The sequence below is a fragment of the Hyperoodon ampullatus genome (assembly GCF_949752795.1).
Source record: "Hyperoodon ampullatus genome assembly, chromosome: 3".
NCBI lineage: Eukaryota > Metazoa > Chordata > Mammalia > Artiodactyla > Ziphiidae > Hyperoodon > Hyperoodon ampullatus.
In genome coordinates, this window is record NC_136916.1 from 38,418,331 (window position 1) to 38,438,396 (window position 20,066).

The following is a 20,066-nucleotide window of genomic DNA, read 5'->3' on the forward strand; positions in this document are numbered from 1 at the left end:
GCTTTTCTATTTCACAAGAGGACTAAAAAACTGTATTCAACAATGCTTTCTGAAGAGCCCTACAGGGCGCCCGGCAAACACACGGTGGAGCCAGTCCTTGCCGGTTGCTCCTAAGTGATGCACCTCAGCAGACTTCCTACAGGACTCTGGATGCAATGGTAAGTATCAATGGCTCGGGCATTTATATCGAGGCTCCCTCACAGACTAGTTCCCCTTCCCTGAGTGATGGCCCAATCATATGACCTAAGCTAGCTTACCTCCCACACAGTGCTCAGCCAAGGGCTCAAAGAGGTCAAAGGTCGAAGTGGCTCCGTCAGACATGGTGATGAACTTCCGGTGCCCATAGGGGTGTGGTGACCTCACCCTTCCCATCTTCCCATACAAGGCTGTTTGGATGTGTCCACTTTTCCCCCAGATCAAAGGTGGAATATATCTAAGAAAGAAGCAGAGGAGAGGTCAATTTTCCCACACTCCTTGAATAATGCTCTAAAAAAACTTTGGAGCAAGAGCTTTTCAACCTCTTTTTTTTTTCCTGACAAATTCTGTACACTAAGCACAAATATGAGATTTTTTTAAACCTTATATCCATGCCATGATTTACCTCCTTTCCCCATTTATGCATCAGATTAGCTTTAGAAATCAACCAGGACATGCTTATATAGACAGGATTTCAAATTTGAGGTGTTAATTAATTCAACATGGGTTATTTCCATAATGTAGAATAGAAAGAAAGCAACTAGTACATTTTGAACACATGCTACTTGACAGGGTTAGCCTCATTATCAAATGAGCTAATGTATATAAAATAGCTAGCACGGCACCTAAGCACACTAAATGCTCACTTCTTTGCCTTCCCCCAATAAGGCAGGCCACAGCTGCAGGGGTTACCCCATGAACCAAACCTGCTGCCTTGTTAAACTGGGAAGGGCTGCAAAGCCTCCTAAGAGTCTGTTGAGTGCCTTGTGCATGTATGTTTGTGTGTGTGTGTGTGTGTGTGTGGTGGGGGCACATTGTATGCTCTGGAGAATGTGCTAGAAGGGCAGAGCAATGTAAATATTTGTTGGATTAATGAAGGATAAAGTCTTGTTAGCATAAGCAAGGCATGATAACACCCTAACAACTGTCTTTCGTGAAAACTCAGTGACTCTGGTCCTTGGTAGGAAGTGCAAAAATCACAACCTGGTTAATCAATGGGAAAACAAGGTGTTCCAAGTTACAATTAAGAAATGATTATAGTTCACAACCACAGGGCAAGATGATCCCATTTACTGAAACTGCTATTGGTTTCTCTTCTTCAGCTTTGAGCCCAAGCTTGATGCATGAGCAGGATTTGTGTTCCGTATTAAACTAGAGACATATAATATAAAATGGTACTGACATCAATCCTTCACCTCTGTAGTGTATCACAGTGGTGAACATTTTATTAAGAATTTACCTTAACCTGCTTGCCGATTTGTGCCTATCATTTCTATCAGACCAGATGATCCCAGACCCCCTTTTTAAATTAAACCAGATTTACTCTCTGTTTTTGGCAATTCATTAAATCTACACAAATTTAAGAGAAGGGAAGTCATCACCTTAAGCAAGCCAGTTCCCAGATAAGCTTCCTCTCTGGGGGCAGGGAGGAGAAGGAGGAGTATTTTTTTTGTTTTTGTTTTTGTTTTTTTTTTGCGGTACGCAGGCCTCTCACTGCTGTGGCCTCTCCCGCTGCGGAGCACAGGCTCCGGACGTGCAGGTCCAGCGGCCATGGCTCACGGGCCCAGCCGCTCCGCGGCATGTGGGACCTTCCCGGACCGGGGCACGAACCCGTGTCCCCTGCATCGGCAGGCGGACTCTCAACCACTGCGCCAACAGGGAAGCCCTTCACTCTACTTTTTCAAAATTTTCTTGGCAGACTTTTGGCATTTTAGTTTCCAGATGAACTATAGGATTAGCTTGTTCTATGAAAAATTTGGGATTTTTAAATTTGAAACACACCAAACATACACCACTTTGGGAAGAATTGACATCTTTACAGTTTCGACTTGTCCCATTCAAAAACATGGTGTGAGGGGCTTCCCTGGTGGTCCAGTGGTTAAGACCCCACGCTTCCAATGCAGGGTTTGATCCCTGGTTGGAGAACTAAGATCCCACATGCCACACAGCACAGCCAAAAGATAAAAAAACAAACATGGGGGCTTCCTTGGTGGCGCAGTGGTTGAGAGTCCGCCTGCCGATGCAGGGGACACGGGTTCGTGCCCCGGTCTGGGAGGATCCCACATGCCGCGGAGTGGCTGGGCCCATGAGCCATGGCCGCTGAGCCTGCGCGTCCGGAGCCTGTGCTCCGCAACAGGAAAGGCCACAACGGTGAGAGGCCTGCGTACCGCAAAAAAAAAAAAACCCAGAAAACCAAACATGGTGTATCTCTCCATTATTCAGGTATTTATGTCCTATAGTGAAACTTTATGTCTTGCTTCACGTTTCAATACTCATTTTTACTACACTAATTTGCATGCATTTCTACATTTTAAAAAGCTATTCTTAGAGTTAGCATCTGGGCATGTTTTATTCCTGACTCCCAGAAAGCAGAAGTGCTGTCTTCTACTTCTTTACTTATCTAGATGGTATTTTGTCCAATGTCATGCTGTGGTCAGTGGTTAATGAATCCTGTTACTAAGAAAGAAGCTAGAAGACCACAACAAAATCTAGAGGCCAGCATGTCTTTATCTTCTGAACCTATTTAAAATCAACATCTGGCTATGTTAACGGAATTACCCAAAGGGAAAGACCACAAGGGAAAATCTGGACCTCCCTCCCTCCCACATCCCTCCAGACACGCGCACGCACACACACACACACACACACGCGTGCGCGCGCGCGCGCGCTGCCTTTGGGCAGATGGAGTTCACATGAGCAAGGACAGATGGTTGCTGGTCTGTTTATAAGACAGTTGAAAAAAAAGCCGACTAATGCTCATCTTTGCCCTAAATCTGTGGGTGATCAATTCTTCCTTATGGGACTTGGGTCCCTTGGTTGTAGATCAAACCACTTTATAGCTATGGGACCCAGACTTAGCCGTTATTCCCTTTGATCCTCTACAGTACCTCTCTACCAAATCGGCCCAAGGCCTGGCATACAGTAGGTGTTTAGGATATGTTGTCTGAGGTTGAGCCCCCCGCCGACTCCCGGCAAGTCCTTCCCAGTGAACCAAATGCCCATCAGCCGCTACTCCTTGGCATTTTAAATCTGTATCAAACAGGCTGCTTTGGTTAAAGCAACAAAACCCAACTCTGACTAACTTAACTCCTCTTATATTACAAGGATGCTGGAGTGCTCACCAAATGGACAAGGGTCTGGAGAACCAGGCTTGAAGAGCACAGGATCCAGGAAGGAAACCAGGGGGCTGCTCTAGCGATGTGCGCTTTACACAGTCAGCAACATCACTGCCCCCCACCCACCTGGAAAGAGTCAATATCCCCGGAGTGAGGTGTCTAGAAGCAGGGGATTTCAGAGTGGGTGGGCAGGGCACCTTGATTTACTACCTACATGTAATGGGAGAGAGGAACTTTCCCAAAAGGAAATTTGTGTGCCCCTGGAGAGGAAGAATGGATGCTGGGCAGCAGAAGAGTGACAAATGCCCCCTAGAAGTTTTTTAGCTGGACATGTCTTTGGTTCAAAAGGCTTTTTCAGTGCCCCTGACATTCCACAGCCCCCATCAAATCACAGTATTCCCTCTAGTTCTTCCAAAGTCTCCTCTTTCTTTCTGTCACTGTTCCCTGAAACCTGGTCCCAACTCTTAGTATTTCACATCGTTCTCAAATGTATCTATTAATACTTTAAAGCCTCTTCAGAAAAGCTTCACCTATAATACAACATAGATCAGAAATAGGCAACCTACTTGCTCAAGCGTTGTTTTTTTTTTTCTCACACACCCATCTTTCTAAAAGCTAATTTCATAAGAAAAGAAAAAAAAGAGTTTGTGTTATTTTCTTTAAAGGAGACATCTAGCAAAGTAGAGTTTTTATGACTCCTGGTCAATGATCTTTATTGGTCTTAGAGTAGAATAGTACATTTTACGCAGCCCATCATTTTGCCCCCACTATCTTTTTGAGTTAAAATTCACATAACATGGAATTAACCGTCTTAAAGTATACAATTCAGTGGCATTTAGTATATTAACAACATTGTGCAATCATCACCTTTACCTAGTTTCAGAACATTTCATCACTCCACAAGGAAACCCTATATGCGTTAAGCAATCACTCTCCATTCTCCCCTTCCCCCAGCCCTGGGCAACCATTCATCTGCTTTGTCTCTATGGATTTACATATTCGGGATATTTCATGTAAATGGAATCATACAACGTGCGACTTTTTGTCTTGTGATTTTTCACCTACATTACGTTTTTGAGGTTAATTCATGTTGTAGCCTGTGTCATTACTTCATTCCTTTTTATTTCATTTCATGGATATACCACATTTTGTTTATCCATTCATTTGTTGATGGACACTTGGATTGCTTCCACCTTGTGGCTATTATGAAGAGTGCTGATATGAACACTTGTGTACCAGTTTTTGATTGAATACCTGTTTCTAAATCTTTTGGGTATATACCAAGGAGTAGTATTTCTGGGTCATCTGGTAATTCCATGCTGAACTTTTTGAGGAACCTCCAAACAGTTTACCATAGCAGCTGAAACATTTTACATTCCCACCAACAACGTACAAGGGTTCCAATTTCTCCACATCCTTGCCAACACCTGTTATTTTCCATTAGAAGAATTATTACTGCTGTCCTAGTGGGTATGAAGCGGCATCTCTTGTGGCTTGATCTGTATTTCCCTAATAATTAATGACATTGAACAGCCCTACCATTTTGACTCTAGGCTATTTTCTTCCACTCTATCTCTACTTCTATCTCTGTCTGTGATACTGATCACAATTTAAAAGATGAACCAGTTGATAAATAAATGTATACTGGACTTCCCTGGTGGCACAGTGGTTAAGAATCCACCTGCCAATGAAGGGGACACGGGTTCGAACCCTGGTCCAGGAAGATCCCACATGCTGCGGAGCAGCTAAACCCATCCGCCACTACTGAGCCTGTGTGCCACAACTACTGAAGCCCGCGCGCCTAGAGCCCAAGCTCCGCAACAAGAGAAGCCACTGCAATGAGAAGCTCGTGCACAGCAATGAATAGTAGCCCTCGCTCACCGAAACTAGAGAAAGCCCACGCGCAGCAACAAAGACCCAAGGCAGTTATAAATAAATAAATAAAATTTAAAAAGTAAATAAATAAAATAAAATAAATGTACACTATTAGCCTCCTGTTCACAACGGCTACTACTATTCGAAAGAATCGAATCAGAATAAAATTGGTAACAGTTAAAACGGCATGTGGTATAATCTAGTATTGCCTAAATTTTGACAAAAGAATCCAGTTTTCATAAAAGCATTTAGACTTGCAAAGTTTAACCTGGAGAATTGGTCTTGATGAAAAGGAGAGCCATAAGAGAACTTTCTACGGTCAGTAACATACAATACGAACAAAAACTGATTCCAAGCTTTGTAGCAAAAGTTAAATGGAAAATAAACCTGATGAAGATAAACTTTAACTGTATTATATTAAAAAAATCAACACGGAATCAAATTGGCTCAGTAGAATTTGTTCCTGAAAATAGTCTAAAACTCTTTAATGTTAGCACAACTCTAATGAAGATACTTGTATTTAAAATGTCCTTGGGTTCAACTTCTTCTGAGCCTTCTCCCAATGGGAGTGCAGGTGGTTAGAATTCAACTAGAGGTCCTCCTTCCCAGCCCAATCCAGACAAAAGACTGGGGACCAACAAAGAAGGTGATATGAACTGAAAAGGAACCATGTGGAAGAGAAGATCCCCAGTGCAGGGTCCGCTCAGGGGCTGTGGAGATCCGTGGGAGTCATCTGAGAAGTCTTGCTTCTCCTCCTTCACAAGGAAGTAATAGGGCTCAGGATTTCACAGAGAAAAAGGAAACAGGAGGGAAGGGTTACCATGCTCTAATTATCTGCAAGAATGAGTTGAGATACATGTGAAGACAAAGGCCGCTGGAACCTTACTAGAGCAAAGAAATATCACCTGGACTGAAACCTAGGGCCTCTCCCTTCGTGACTTTGGGCACATTACAGATGTTCCCCAAGCCCTTTACCAAAGGAAGTCAGGAGCATCTGAGGTGCTAGTCATGGTTCCATCACCATGATTTATTTACCTCCTTCGTTGAACACAGAACATTTTATTTACTTATAGCACTTCACAATTTTTCAAAGTCCTTTCTGTATAGGATTTCATTTGCTTTTTTAAAAAATTATTTATTTTTATTTTTTTAATTAATTAATTTTTTAAATTAAAGTATAGTTGATTTACAATGTTGTGTTAGTTTCTGGTGTACAGCAAAGTGATTCAGTTATATACATATATACATACTCTGTTTCAGATTTGTTTCCATTATGGTTTATTATAGGATATTGAAGACAGCTCCCTGTGCTATACAGTAAGATCTTGTTGCTTTCATTTGCCTTTGATAACAAGTTTGTGAAATGGGCAGCTGTTGTCAACCATGGGGACCCTGTGGCCCAGAGAGTGAAAGGCTTGGCCATGGTCACTTGTCACTCTGCTAATCAAGGGCAGAGTTAGGACTTCAACTGAGGCCTTGACCACTGCGTCCAGTGCTTGTTTGGATGATAAAATAGGCGTGATGAGGAAAATAGATGCTTTCATTCTGAGACTCCTATGACTCTATTAGTCATCCTTTAAAAATATTAGTTACCTAGAACCAGTGTAAATGAGGCTTAACGTATCTTAAATAGTCAACGGCCAGCCTCTAGCTTTAAAAATACGTCAAATTAGCAAACGTGTATTCCAGAGTTGTCTGTTTTTAAGGCTATGGCCGACCAGGGGCTTCTCAGCAACACGGGGAACCCTGGGAGGTTACTCCTGATACAAATCTGCTGTTGAGTTGGAAGCTGGCAACACACAGGAGAAAGGACACTCAGACCGCGACCTGGGCCTCCAGCAAGCACAACAGTCACGACAAAGGGGTCATTCAGGAGTGACCCCTTCTCCTGTTTTAACCTTGCTCTCTCCTCCTCAGGGTCATTCTGTTAGTGTAGTGGTGTCACGTTTCACGCGTAGCCTGATCCTCAAGTTAAAAGGTCAAGCTATCAACTATAGTCAAATCACCCCCCAGAACACCCTTCAGGAAGGAACATACTGTCTGTAAGCGGAGCCCAGGTAGCTCTTGTCCAGTGCCGGGCAGATGGCTGGGACTGCATTAACACAGATGGCACTGGTGGCCCGAGGTTAGGGCTGTGTTGTGAAATAAAAAACCCCAAATCTTTGACTTCCCTGGTGGCACAGTGGTTAAGAATCCGCCTGCCAATGCTGGGGACAAGGGTTCAATCCCTGGTCCAGGAAGATCCCAAATGCCACGGAGCAACTAAGCCTGTGCACCACAACTACTGAGCCCATGTGCCACAACTATTGAAGCCCATGTGCTCTAGGGCCTGCGTGCCGCAACTACTGAGCCTGTGTGCTGCAAATACTGAAGCCTGTGCACCTAGAGCCCGTGCTCCGCAACAAGAGAAGCCACCGCAATGAGAAGCCTGCGCACAGCAACGAAGAGTAGCCCCCGCTCGCCGCAACTAGAGAAAGTCCGCGCACAGCAACGAAGACCCAACACAGCCAAAAAGAAGTAAAGTAAAATAAATAAATTAAAAAAAAACAAAAAACCCTCAAATCTTTAAATGAGAGGATGCAGCACGATGCTCCCTCTCGCAGGAGAGGCACACAGGCTCTGGCACTACCAGCGGGGATGTGAGGCTCCCAGCTCACACACCATGGGGGCTGCAATTGTCTGAGTGGAGAGGCCGGTTGAGGGGCCAGCACAAAGGAAGTGTGTGTGTGTGTGTGTGTGTGTGTGTGTGTGTGTGTGTCTTTCTTGGTGTAAAGACTTGGATCTATACAAGTTAAGTCACATATGATACAACTCCACTGAAGACTAGAAAGAATATCAGGATAATAATTAAATATTGTAATGTTAAAAAAAGTAGTAATTTAATTTATCCCTGGCCTAAATTCCAGGCCCTGGGCAGAAGAAGGAACACGCAGTGCAGAGCCATCTGTCTGCAGGATTCCCCCAGACATCCACAGCTACCTCCGGGATTCACCTAGAACTCACTCTTGAGGTTTAGTAGGTCATCCGGCGAAATGAGCGGCCACCTTCTCAAGGGCTGGTGACTTTCGAATGTCAGCGTCTGGGAACTCAGCACTTGACTGGAAGCCCAACCAGCCCATGGCCCTGACTTTGTTCCCAACACAGAGGTTCGCTCCAGAGACACGGGTCTGCCCTCGGCTTCCCTCTCCTTCAGCAAAGCCCAAGCCCAAGGGACACTTCAGTGATGGAGCAGAAAGCAGAGGGGTCACGTCATCCTGGAAAGCCCTCCCAAGGGAAAAGTGCCCTTTGCGTCGGCCCCACAGAGCGCTGCCTCACAGCTGCTCCCGTTTCTCTCCTGAGAACCTCACTTTCAAGTGGCTGATAATGTCTTTCCCTGGGTTTGAGCCAAGACGCCGGCCAAGGGTCAGAGCAGGTGCTGGGACTCTTTAGGAGACAAGGGCTCAGGACATTTCCTCAGCTTCCCTAGAGAATGCCCTTCTCAGCAGGCCCTCCACTCTGCTCAAAGCACAGCCTCAGGTAAAGAAAAACAAATTTTCCATTTCAGGAAAAATATTTGTCCACTGAGAAGAGATTTACTCAGACCAAGAGATTTGTTTGGAGAGTGACCACATGGACGAGGAATGCCTCTAGGAACACGTGGCTGGCATCTGGGACCAAACCAGAGACATTATCGGGACTGAGCTGGCCTCTGCCTATGTTTTCTTTTGGCTCTTACATGTTGAGTCAATAAAATTCAGAGATTAGCAAGACAGTGCCTGACCTTGTAGGGTTCACAACCTGGGGGTGGAAGCGCATGAGGGGAACACAGACAACTACTGTCACAGAGAGAAGGAGTGGGCAATGAGGGCAGAAAGGCAGGATGGGAGGATGGTATGGGGAGACAATCATGAGGCTGAGAAGCACCATTTTAACTCAGTACATGATGGGGAGTGTTAAGGACTGAATGTTTGTGTCCCCCCAACATCCACATATTGAAGCCCTACCGGCCACCCCGCATGTGATGATATTTCGAGGTGGGATCTTTGGGACATAATCAGGCTTAGAAGAAGTCATGAGGGTGGAGTCCCCGTGATGGGACTGGCGCCCTTATAAGAAGAGGATGAGAGACCAGAGCTCTCTCTTTCTCTCTCTCTCTCTCTCTCTCCACCATGCAAGGACACAGTGAGAAGGTGGCCATCTGCAAAGCCAGGAAGAGGGCCCTCACCAGGAAACAAACCTGCTAGCACCTTGATCTTAGACTTTCCAGCCTCTGGAACTTTGAAAAATAAGTATCTGTTGTTTAAGCATCCCAGTCTACTGTATTTTGTTATAGCAGCCTGAGCTGACTAAGATGGGAGTCTAAGGTTCTCAGAGTGGGCAAGTTTCTGAGCATCCAACCTCTGAGTCAAGGACTGGGCTAGTCACATCTCTCAATCTTCACAATACCTCTGAGCGACGATATCTCCCCCCACTTTACAGATGAGAAAAGTAGAGTCTTGACTTGCTTGATATCACAAAGTCAGGATTAGAGGACAGATCTCTGATGTCTGTCCAGAGCTTTTCTTACCACGCCACACTCGAGACTCATCAACTCCCTCAACTACAAGTTAGAACAACAATTAAACATTTTTGTGCCTGCTCTTTTCTGTCTGATCAACTGGCAGAATGTTATATTAAATCATGTTTTTCCAAATTGATAATTGAATTTGTTGGAACTTCTCTTTGGTGTTCTTCACATACATTAAACAAAAAAACATGTCTTTGATTTTACATGTTTTTCACAACTGTAACCATCTTCTTTAGATTAGTGAAGTTTTTTTCTGCAGGAGATCCATCTGGAGGGTAATTAATTTGCATATTCACATTGATTATTTCAAGATGGGGCCAGAATGTTAACTCATACTGAATAGCTCCCCAAAGATAATGAGACCCAGAAGAGTGATCATAAAGAGGCTAGAGGTACTTCTGGAAAGGCAAGAGATGTCTGGTTTGGGGAAGCATTTTTACCTACTTTAATGAGTGAGAATAAATTAATCAGGACAAGGATCAGTGGGGCAGGGGGTTGGGGTGGGGGGAACACTGGGAACAGAGCTTTGTGGCAGCTCTGGAAGTCAGAAAATTAACTTCTGCCTTCGTGTGTGTGTGTGTGTGTGTGTGGACAAGCCTGTGTCCCCACAGAGGAGGTGAGGAAGCAGGGAAGGGGCAGAACTCTTTAGAGTTAGGGGGACAGTTTGTAGATACTTATCCTGGATCCTGAACTGCCAGAGCCTCCCCTTCATAGACCTTGAACCCAGGACTCTTGCTGCTCCTACCAAGATCCTTTTGGTTCCCTTCATGGCCTCTCTTCCCCTGTCCAGCCTGGCTGGCCTGAAGCCAGCTGGTCTTTTGTGTGCCTACAACACTGGGCCTCACCCTTCTCCACTAGGACACAGCCCCCTGGAAGCCCCTTCTTTGCAGGAGGCCCAGATGTGGAGGCGACCCTGCACCACATGACACCAATCCTGCTGGGGAGGCAAGGCTGAGGCTGGGAAAGGACTTCATCATTTTAGCTTTGGAAACAAACATCTTGGGCCTTTTATCTCAAAATGTCAAGTGGCATATTCAGCTGCCCCAACACCCATTAATAGGCTCATCAGAAATACGATTTGGGGGACTTCCCTGGCGGTCCAGTGGTTAAGGACTCGCCTTCCAATGCAGGGGGTACGGGTTCGATCCCTGGCTAGGGAGCTAAGATCCCACATGCCTCGCAGCCAAAAAACTAAAACATAAAAGAGAAGCAATACTGTAACAAATTCAATAAAGACTTTAAAAATGGTCCACATCAAAAAAAAAAAAAAAAAAAAAAAAGAAAGAAATACACTTTGAGCACAGCATTTTCCCCACTGGGGGCAAATAGTTCTTCCCCACTGGGGGCAAAAACAGTTCTTCACAGCTGTCACACATTACATTTTCAAAACTGCTGTTGTTAGATGCTCTATTCCTGAATTGCAGGATGATGCACAGGAAAATTCCAGTGCAGAGAGGGTTGTTTCTGCCTGAAATGACCAAAAGTGGCCTAAGGAAATGAGAGAAATCAGCTTCTATTCCTGAGACTGGTTTCTAAATAAATACAGGACACTGGCCCATCTACGACCCATTGTGTACCTTGTGCAAGCCATGAAACGCGTATGTTAGCAAGAACAAGTATATGAGTGACAATAAAACCACTTAAAAAGAAACTACACATTTTTTTGCTCTGAGGAAAAATAAACTCAATTTTAAAGTTCAAAGAAAACCAGTTAAAACCCCTCAGAACTGCATTCATATGTTAAAGGTCTCTCATCCCATTAACTTCCTGCATATTTTTTTGTTTGTTTGTTTTTTGGCCGCACCATGCAGCATGCAGGATCTTAGTTCCCTGACCAGGGATCGAACCCGCGCCCCTTGCAGTGGAAGCGTGGAGTCTTAACCACTGGACCACCAGAGAAGTCCCAATCTTCCTGCACATTTAGCTCTGGTCACAGTACTCTGTATACAGAAGGGAGGAAGCACAGTCCTCTCTCCTCATGTATATCTCAACCTGGTTTGGACACTATGCTCTAAGTGGGCTCGTAGTTTATTACGAGGCCCCAGGGTTCCACCGACAAATACCATACATTAAAGAACTAGTCCTGCAAAGACCCAGTCAAATATTAGTTACCTAACTAGGGGACTACATCGCAGCTCCTGGAGTCTGGCACTCAAGATGCTAAACTGTTCCCCCGCCTTACCTTTCTTATCGCTAAATCATGGATTTGAAAAAACTGCCTCTGCTGACCAGACAGGGCGCATGGTGATGCACAGCACACAGAATACCTTCGTTTTGTCCCTGTCTCCCCTCTCAACCCTCTCCTGTCTAGAGGACACGCAGAGAAATGTCAGTGGTCTGCTCTTTGCCCAACCCTTTTTGGCCACGTCTCAGGCCAAGATCACCTCAAAAATCTATTCCAGGGCTAGGCAGGAAGATAAGAGCTGAAATATCACATCGTATCTGCTACTGTTCCTAGTGTGGGAGGAGCTGGAATAGCTACATGTGAGGTTCCTGGATTATCTACGTGGAATGCCCCTTTTAAGAACACTTTAATCAAGAGATTACTGTAATAATTAAAATGTTAGCATTCAACATGGGCACATATCTTGCCTTTCTTTGATATGCAGAAAAATAATTCACAAAATGGCAAACAATAACGTTAGAAAAAAGATGTGTTCTTAAAATAGTTAATTAAAAACATGCTTCTATTGTCAGTAATTATATATATCCTTACTACTGCCCCACACTCAAAACCTGGCTCTGTTCTTGTTCCCAGGGAGTTCACAGTCACGAGAAGGGGATCAGAAGGAAAGTGTATAAAGCTCTTTAGGGCTCAGGAGACTGGAACAAACGAGCTTGCATTGGAAAACTCAGCCTCGCAAATATGCCAGTTCTCCCTAAATTATCTATAAATGTCACAGAGACACAGTAAAAATAACAGGATTTTTATATTTGGAATTAAACAAGCATTCTAAAGTTCATATGGAAAAATGAACGAGCTGTAATAGTCAAGGAAATTATGAAAAAGAAGATAGTGAGGGGTAGCAGCACCAACCCCACTGCCCAGAGTAAAACATATTAAAAAGCTACAAATCTGCTTAATGGTATATATTCAGGATTATCACCAGAATGGAACAGACTGGAAATATGTCTAAATGCATCCAGGAAACTTAGCAGGAGAAAAAGGTGGTGTTTCAATAAACGGGGTAAAGATGACTTGTTCAATAAGTGGCGTTGGGCAAAGGGTAGCCATCTAGAAAAAAATGAAGTTGGAGCTACACTTCACACCAGGACAAATTCCAGAGAGATTCAACATTTCAAAGTAAAAAATGAAAGCATATATGTGCCAAAAGAAAGTTTGGTGTTTTTTAAAAATAACTGTACAATGAAGAAGACCTTTCAAAGGAAAACAGAAATCCCAGAAGCCAAAAGAAATGATCCAACGATTTGACTATGCAAACGTTTAAAAAAAATTCTGCATGGCAAATACCACCATGAGCAAAGTCACAAGACAAATGACAAACCGAGAACAAATATTTGCAACTAATACCACAAAGGGCTAATCTCCCTAGTACTTAAAGAGCTCTCTCAGGTGATTCTGAAAAGACCAATGACCATCGGAAAATCGGGCAGGGGCTACCAATAGGAGGTTAATAGAAAAGGAAATAAAAACAGTTCTTAAATATAAAAAAGATGCACAGCCTCTTTGATTAAAGAAATACAAATTAAAACCACAGTGAGAAAATACTTTTTGCTTATCAGATTGGCAGATATAAAAAAGTAGGAGAACCCCTTCTGTTAGCAAGGTTTGGGAGAAACAGCACTTTCATACTCCCGGTGCTTGTGGGGATAGCCTTGAGGGCATTAGCTAACACGATTTTCCACGCGCATCCTCTTTGACCCAGCAATTCTACTTCCAGGGGTTTATCCTACACAGACACATGTGCATCATGATGTAAATGTAAAATTATCTGTTGCAGCATTGTGAAAGCAAAAGGTTGGAAATAAATGAAACCTCCCTCTAGCAGACTAAGTATACAAATGATGGCCCATTGTGGAATACTAAGAAGTCAAGACATATGTGGAGGAAGCTCTTCCTACATTCATATGGGAGAATCCCTTGGTGGTATTTCATGAAGAAAAGCAAAATGCAGAAGAGTATACAGAATACTACCATTTGTGTGTGGTGTGTGTGTGTGTGTGTGTAATTGTTTTTGGAAAAATAGTCAAGAAACTGGAAACATGGGTTGAAGGGAAACATTTGTTGATGATGTCTGGGGGAATCTTTTCATGGGAATGTAACCTGTCCTTTAAAAATAAATATAAATATAAATATAAGCTATCCAGGAGTTGAGGATGTTTATGATATGTGTAACTATAATAAATTTACTCTGATAAACCTCAGAGCCTACAAGGGCAACACTGAAGGACAGAACAAGGTCATAGACTCTGCTGGTTGATGAGAGAACTACTGGCAAATGCAGACACTGCTTCTTGAGCAGAAATGTAAAAGGAAGGAAATGATGCAGCTGCCTGGAGCTTTCAATAAGAGGAACGCAGTTCCAAAAGGCTGAAAGAAGCCACTGTTGAAGGCTGTGGTTTAGCCCTGTTGAAATGGCAGCCCTTTGCTATGACATGAGAACAGAAAAATATTTCCTCAAATAGTCAACGACTCCACCCTTGTGAAAACTCACGGCAACTTAGGCACCAAACCTTCATACTTGTCCATACGACAAGAGAGCATCACAAAATCATACAGATAAGCATATTCTAGAAAGTTCTGCTAAAGCAAAGCACATCTCTCTTTGCACATGAAGGACAGATTCAAAAGACAACGGCTGGTGTCACTGCTTATACCTATTATTAGCAATGAACTACAAACGACTTTCAAAACTATGAAGGATGAAACGTATATTCAGAGTCCTCAGTTTTATTTCATATCAATCTGAAACGGCTAGAAGAAATCAAAAGTTTAAATATCATCAAAAAAACAAAATAAAAAATAAAAATCATCTATATCCTCACAACCCTTATGAAACTATTTTCACTTTTGTTTCCTTTTTACCTGTATCTACTTGAATATAGAGTATTGATATAGTTATAATATTGGTATATCAATATGTAGATATATAATTCTGTCCTCTGCTTTTTTCACTTATTCCCTGTTTTTACATATAGTTATAATACTAAGTTCTGGATGACTGCACAAAATTCTAACCTGTTTATTAGCTATAGTTTAGAGAGCAAACATTTATCTGGCACCTTCTATGGACACATTACATAATGTAATTTACCCCTCACAGCAACATGTATTATCAGGACCTCTCTTTACACACCAGGAAACAGTGTCTAAAGATCCAGAAGGCAGTCGACCTTGCATTTGAACTCCACATCTCTGACCTGATACCCACGTTCTTCCCCCTGCATTATGCTGCTGCTGCCTCCATTGAGGATCCTTTTGTTCCCAAAGTTTATTACTACAATAAACAGTGCTGGTAGAATATCTTTCCACATCTCATTTTTACCTTTCTAGAATTTTTTTCATTTTTTTCAACACAGTAAAAAAGTCCAGCAAGATGCCTCCCTACCCTTCTCCACTCCCAATTCCTGCTTCTGAAAGACAAGTATTTCAATTCTGTTGGTTGTCCCTACTCTTTTATACCTCCCCTAAAACATGCATTTTCTCCACCACCCCACCCATTCTTTTCAATATTGTTATAGCAACATGTTTGAATTAATTTTCAGTATTTATATTATAACTATGTAAATATCAGTCACAACTAAGTCACATATTATATTTTTCTTGTAGGACTCTTCATTTTCCCTCAGGTTACCACTTTTATCTTTTCCTCATTAGCTTAGTTTTCTTTGCACCAATCACCAACTTATTTCCAAACTCTAAAGGACCCCATAACTCACTGGACAGTCAAAGACATCAGACAATCACCTGTTTTGCTTGATCCTGGAGACACTGCTCAAGGACCCCTCTGTGCCTGCTCCCTCTGGAAGGGCTCCCCTTCCCCCCATCCTGCGAGGCCCCTTTGCCTCTCTCCTGTGTTGTGGACCCCATGGCCACTATTCCTTGGCTAACTTCCTGCTTTTGGTAGAAGTCGGCTTCCACTAGCTTCTTGAGAAAAAGTAAATTGGAAAAAAAACTTTTTGAGACCAACTCTCCATATCTGAAAATGTCTTTATTTTACCCTCACAGTAGGTTTAGTTTGTCTGGTACATAAGTCCAAGTTAGAAACCGTTTTACCTCAGGATCTTGAAGGCCTTGCTCTACTGTCCTCCAGCTTCTGGTCTGCCATTGAGATCTGGTGTCATTCTGATGCCTGGTCCTTGTGTGTGCTCTATTTCCTTACTCTCCGCAAGTTTTTGGGATCTTGCTTTAGTGCCAGTGTTCCAAAATTTCACAAGAGCCTTGATTAGGTCTTTTTCATTCTCTGGGCTAGGATTTCAGAAGCTCTTTCAATCTGGAGTTTTCAGGTCCTATACTTATGGGATAGCTATTGGGATACTTCTTTGATAATTTCTTCCCCTTCACTTTCTCTAGCCTCTTTCTGGAACTACGACAATTTGGATATTGGATTTCTCGGACTGAGCCTCTAATATCTCTTCCACTTTTCTTTGTTATTTTTGTTGTTACTATTATTAATATTAAGTTATAAGGACTTCTTATTCTACCTTCTGGAAGAGATCTTCATTTAATCTTCTAATCTCTTTATTAATCTTCTCCATTTGTGCTCCAAAAGCTCTTCCTGTTCTCTGAACGATGCAATTCTTCTTGCCACAAGGATGTACATCTTCTCTTCCCTCTGAGTATGCTCATGACAGGTTTTCTCCAGTTTACTTTGGTTCCCTCCATTGTGTTTCCCCCCCTTCCTTTCATCTGCTTGCTTTATATCTTTGCCTTTCATGTTCAAGGCTTTCCTTACATGTCCAGCAACTCTTGGTGGTCTGCTCCTATGGCAGGAGAGTTGATGCCCAGCTATCTGTCTACATAGGCTGGGCCTGTCAATCTGTGGGTTCCAGCCGCTCTGCTAGAGGACCCCCAAATAGCAGTCTTTGGGACTTTTTCCTTGGGAAGGTTAGTTTCCCCAGATGGGAGTCCTTCCATCTCCTTGGGGAACCTGGTCACGGCTGGGACTTTCCACGCACAGACTCTGTGGCCTGGCGCTTCACTCCCACTCTCAGTGTGCCAGTCTCCTGCCAGAGCGGAGGCAGGGCAGTCACCTGGTTGTGTGGGATGGGAAGACAATGGGGGACTCTCCACCAGTCTTCGTGGTTTCAGACATCTTTCACACCCCATCCTCAGGGATGCCTTGCTCCTGAGCCTTCAAATCAGCCTGACTCTTGCAGAGTTCTCACTCTGTAGGCTGGGGTTTCAGCTGTCTCTGCTCCTCTAAGTTAGTTTCTACTTGTCCATCTGCTTTCCACTCATCTGCTCCCCTCTCCTATCCTATTCTCTATGTTCTTGAGAATTTGTGCCTTTTTTCCCCTTATTATCATTTTAGTGGGGATTCAAGAAGAGGTGAAGATAAACATGTGTTCGATCTGCCACTGTTAATCAAGCCTGTTAGCTTTTCTCTTTGTTTAAATGATTTCTTTGTGTTGAATTCATAGCAGTGGAATCAACATTTTTGCTCCTTTATTTATGATCTGTGTCTTTATGTATTTGCTCAGTAAACATTTATGGAGCACCTAGTGTGTGCTGGACATGATCCTAGGCAGTGAGGACACATGGCAGAGAGAAAACAACAAGGACTAAGGAGTCAAGACAGACCAGGGTCCAATCTCAGTTCTTACAGCTCTGCACCTTTGGGCAAGTCAATTCACCTTGTTGAGTTGCATTTACTTATTAGTTAAAAACTGGAGGGTAGAGGTGATGAATAATAACACCCATTTTGCAGGGTTGTTCTACAGATGAAATAAAATATATTGAAATCACTGAACTTGGTGGATAGTAGCCACTCAAGAGACAAGGGTATTTGTTATTTTTGTTGTTATTGCTGTTAATAGTAAGTTATTTCATAATTTATCATGGAATACCAACTAGTAAATAATTTTAATGCAGATGAATGTAAATTCTATAATGGAAGTCCCAGAGGCTGTGAGATAACCAACAACTCACTCCGAGTGTGGAGGAGGATAACCAGGAAGGCTTCCTCATAGAGGTGGTATCTGTGTTCTCTCAAATAAGGAGTCTGTGTAAAGGTATGGAAGGATTCCAGGCAGAAGGAATGACAAGTGTAAGACACAGGCCGGAGAGAACACAGGGTATCAGGAAATGTGGGGTGATTTGATGTGTCAGGAACACAAGGCATGTGGGTGGGAGAGAAGAAGCAAGGCTGATGCTGGACCTCACCCCACAGGTGGCTTAGAGCAGGGGCATGACATGACCAGATTTGTGCTTTAGAAGACAACTTGGAGGCCTGCAAGGTGGTTAGAAGGGTAGAGAATAGATGTGCAGCTATGGGATCAGTCCAAGCAAGACCTGATGATGCCCTGAACTGAGGCAGAAGCAATGGGATGGTGCAGAGAGACAGACTGTGGAGGTTGAGCTGATAGGAGTCAGCGGCTGTAGCCACCATCATACTCCCTCCTCCTGGATACAGGGTGAGTCTGCGTGCCTGAAGTTAGGTGTGGCCATAAGCCCTGCTTTAACCAACGAAATGGAAAAGAAAATGACTGAGGGTCCCTTCTGGGTAGCAGTGAGTTGTCTCAGCCCTTTTCCCACCTCCGTGGTGGCCATGGAAGCACACATGGAGATGACACCTCCAGCAGCTGGGGTCCTAGTGGGAATACAATCAGTAGAGCCCTCCTGCTGGTTAAAGTAAACATGTAGCAGGAGTGAGAAATAAATGTTTGTGGTTTTAAGACACTGAGATTTAGGGGTAATTAGTTACCACGGCACAAACTAGCCTATCTTGACTAATGCCGTGTCCAATTTAATTTCATATTGATCATATTGCCAGATTTTCCTCTGAGTATCCAACAATACTCCATTTTTAAAAGTTTCATTGCTACCAAGGCTGAACATTATTTGGTATTTATTACTAGTCTTTCCTCTTGTGGAAATTACCTAGTCATATCCTTTACCCACTTATCCACTGAGGTCTTAGAGATGTCCAAATATTCTTGTATGAACTTGGTGTACATGATGCCCTTTGTCATTTTTATAACTGATCTAGCTAATAATGTTAATATGAAAATAGCTACAATAAAGCAGCTATACTTACTGAAGCCTTACACATGCTAAGCGGCCTATAAACCGTTTCACATGCTGTCTCTTTTTATTCTCATACTGAACCTATGAAATAAGTGCTCTTATGCCCATTTTACGAATGAGGAAACAGACACTTAGCAAGGTGAAGTGGCCTGGCCAAGAGGGGCCAGAGCTGGCATTTAAGCCCAGGTGGTCTCACCACAGAGCCCAGGCTCCACATCTCCCTGAGCAACAGCTGCTAACTTCTCCCTCTGCCTGGTGCCCCGGCACTCACCTTCCCAATCTTGGGGAAGACCTTCATCCAATTTGACTTTCTCCTCTAGCTTCCTATTTTTTCCCCTTCCTTTCTTTCTCAGCTTTGGTTACCACACTCATTTTTTTTTTCCCTCAGTTTCTATGAGCTGACTTCTTTTCTGACCCTACTACTGAAAACTCACCCTCAAAAATCCCTGATTCTGGGACTTCCCTGGCGGTCCAGTGGTTAAGACTCCATGCTTCCAATGCAGGGGATGCGGGTTCGATCCCTGGTGGGGGAACTAAGGTCCCACATGCCGCACGGTGCAGCCAAAAGATTGTTTTAAAAATCCCTTCCCCCTCCCCATATCCTCAAGTCCATTCTCAAGTAGGTCTGTGTCTTTATTCCTGTTTTACCCCTAGGTTCTTCATGACATTTTTTTTTCTTAAATTCCATATATATGTGTTAGCATACGGTATTTGTCTTTCTCTTTCTGACTTACTTCACTCTGTATGACAGACTCTAGGTCTATCCGCCTCATTACAAATAGCTCAATTTCATTTCTTTTATGGCTGAGTAATATTCCATTGTATATATGTGCCACATCTTCTTTATCCATTCATCTGATGATGGACACTTAGGTTGTTTCCATCTCCGGGCTATTGTAAATAGAGCTGCAATGAATTATACTCCAATAAAGTTGTAAAAAAAAAAAAAAAAATCCCTGATTCTTTCTGGCCGAGCTCCAAGGCCCTTGGTCAGCCCTCATTCTTCCTCACTTTCTGTGGTTTCTGACACTGTCTCCTGCCATGCCTTCCTTCTCTGGCTTCTATGGCAGCCGGGGCTCCTGGTTCTCCTCTAACCTTTCTGACTGCCTATCTCTGGCTTGCT

The 20,066-nt window shown here is 43.3% G+C and overlaps 1 protein-coding gene across 1 annotated transcript in view; it reads right to left on the reverse strand.

The window, feature by feature from the left end:
• The window catches only part of ABHD2 (abhydrolase domain containing 2, acylglycerol lipase), a gene marked incomplete at its 5' end in the record, with an annotated part of 69,284 nt that overhangs the window by 37,292 nt on the left and 11,926 nt on the right, over positions 1-20,066 (reverse strand). Inside the window, one exon of the mRNA XM_079700265.1 lies at positions 258-433. Within this exon, the coding sequence (XP_079556391.1) occupies positions 258-433 (176 nt within the window). The remainder of the gene's footprint in view (positions 1-257; positions 434-20,066) is intronic.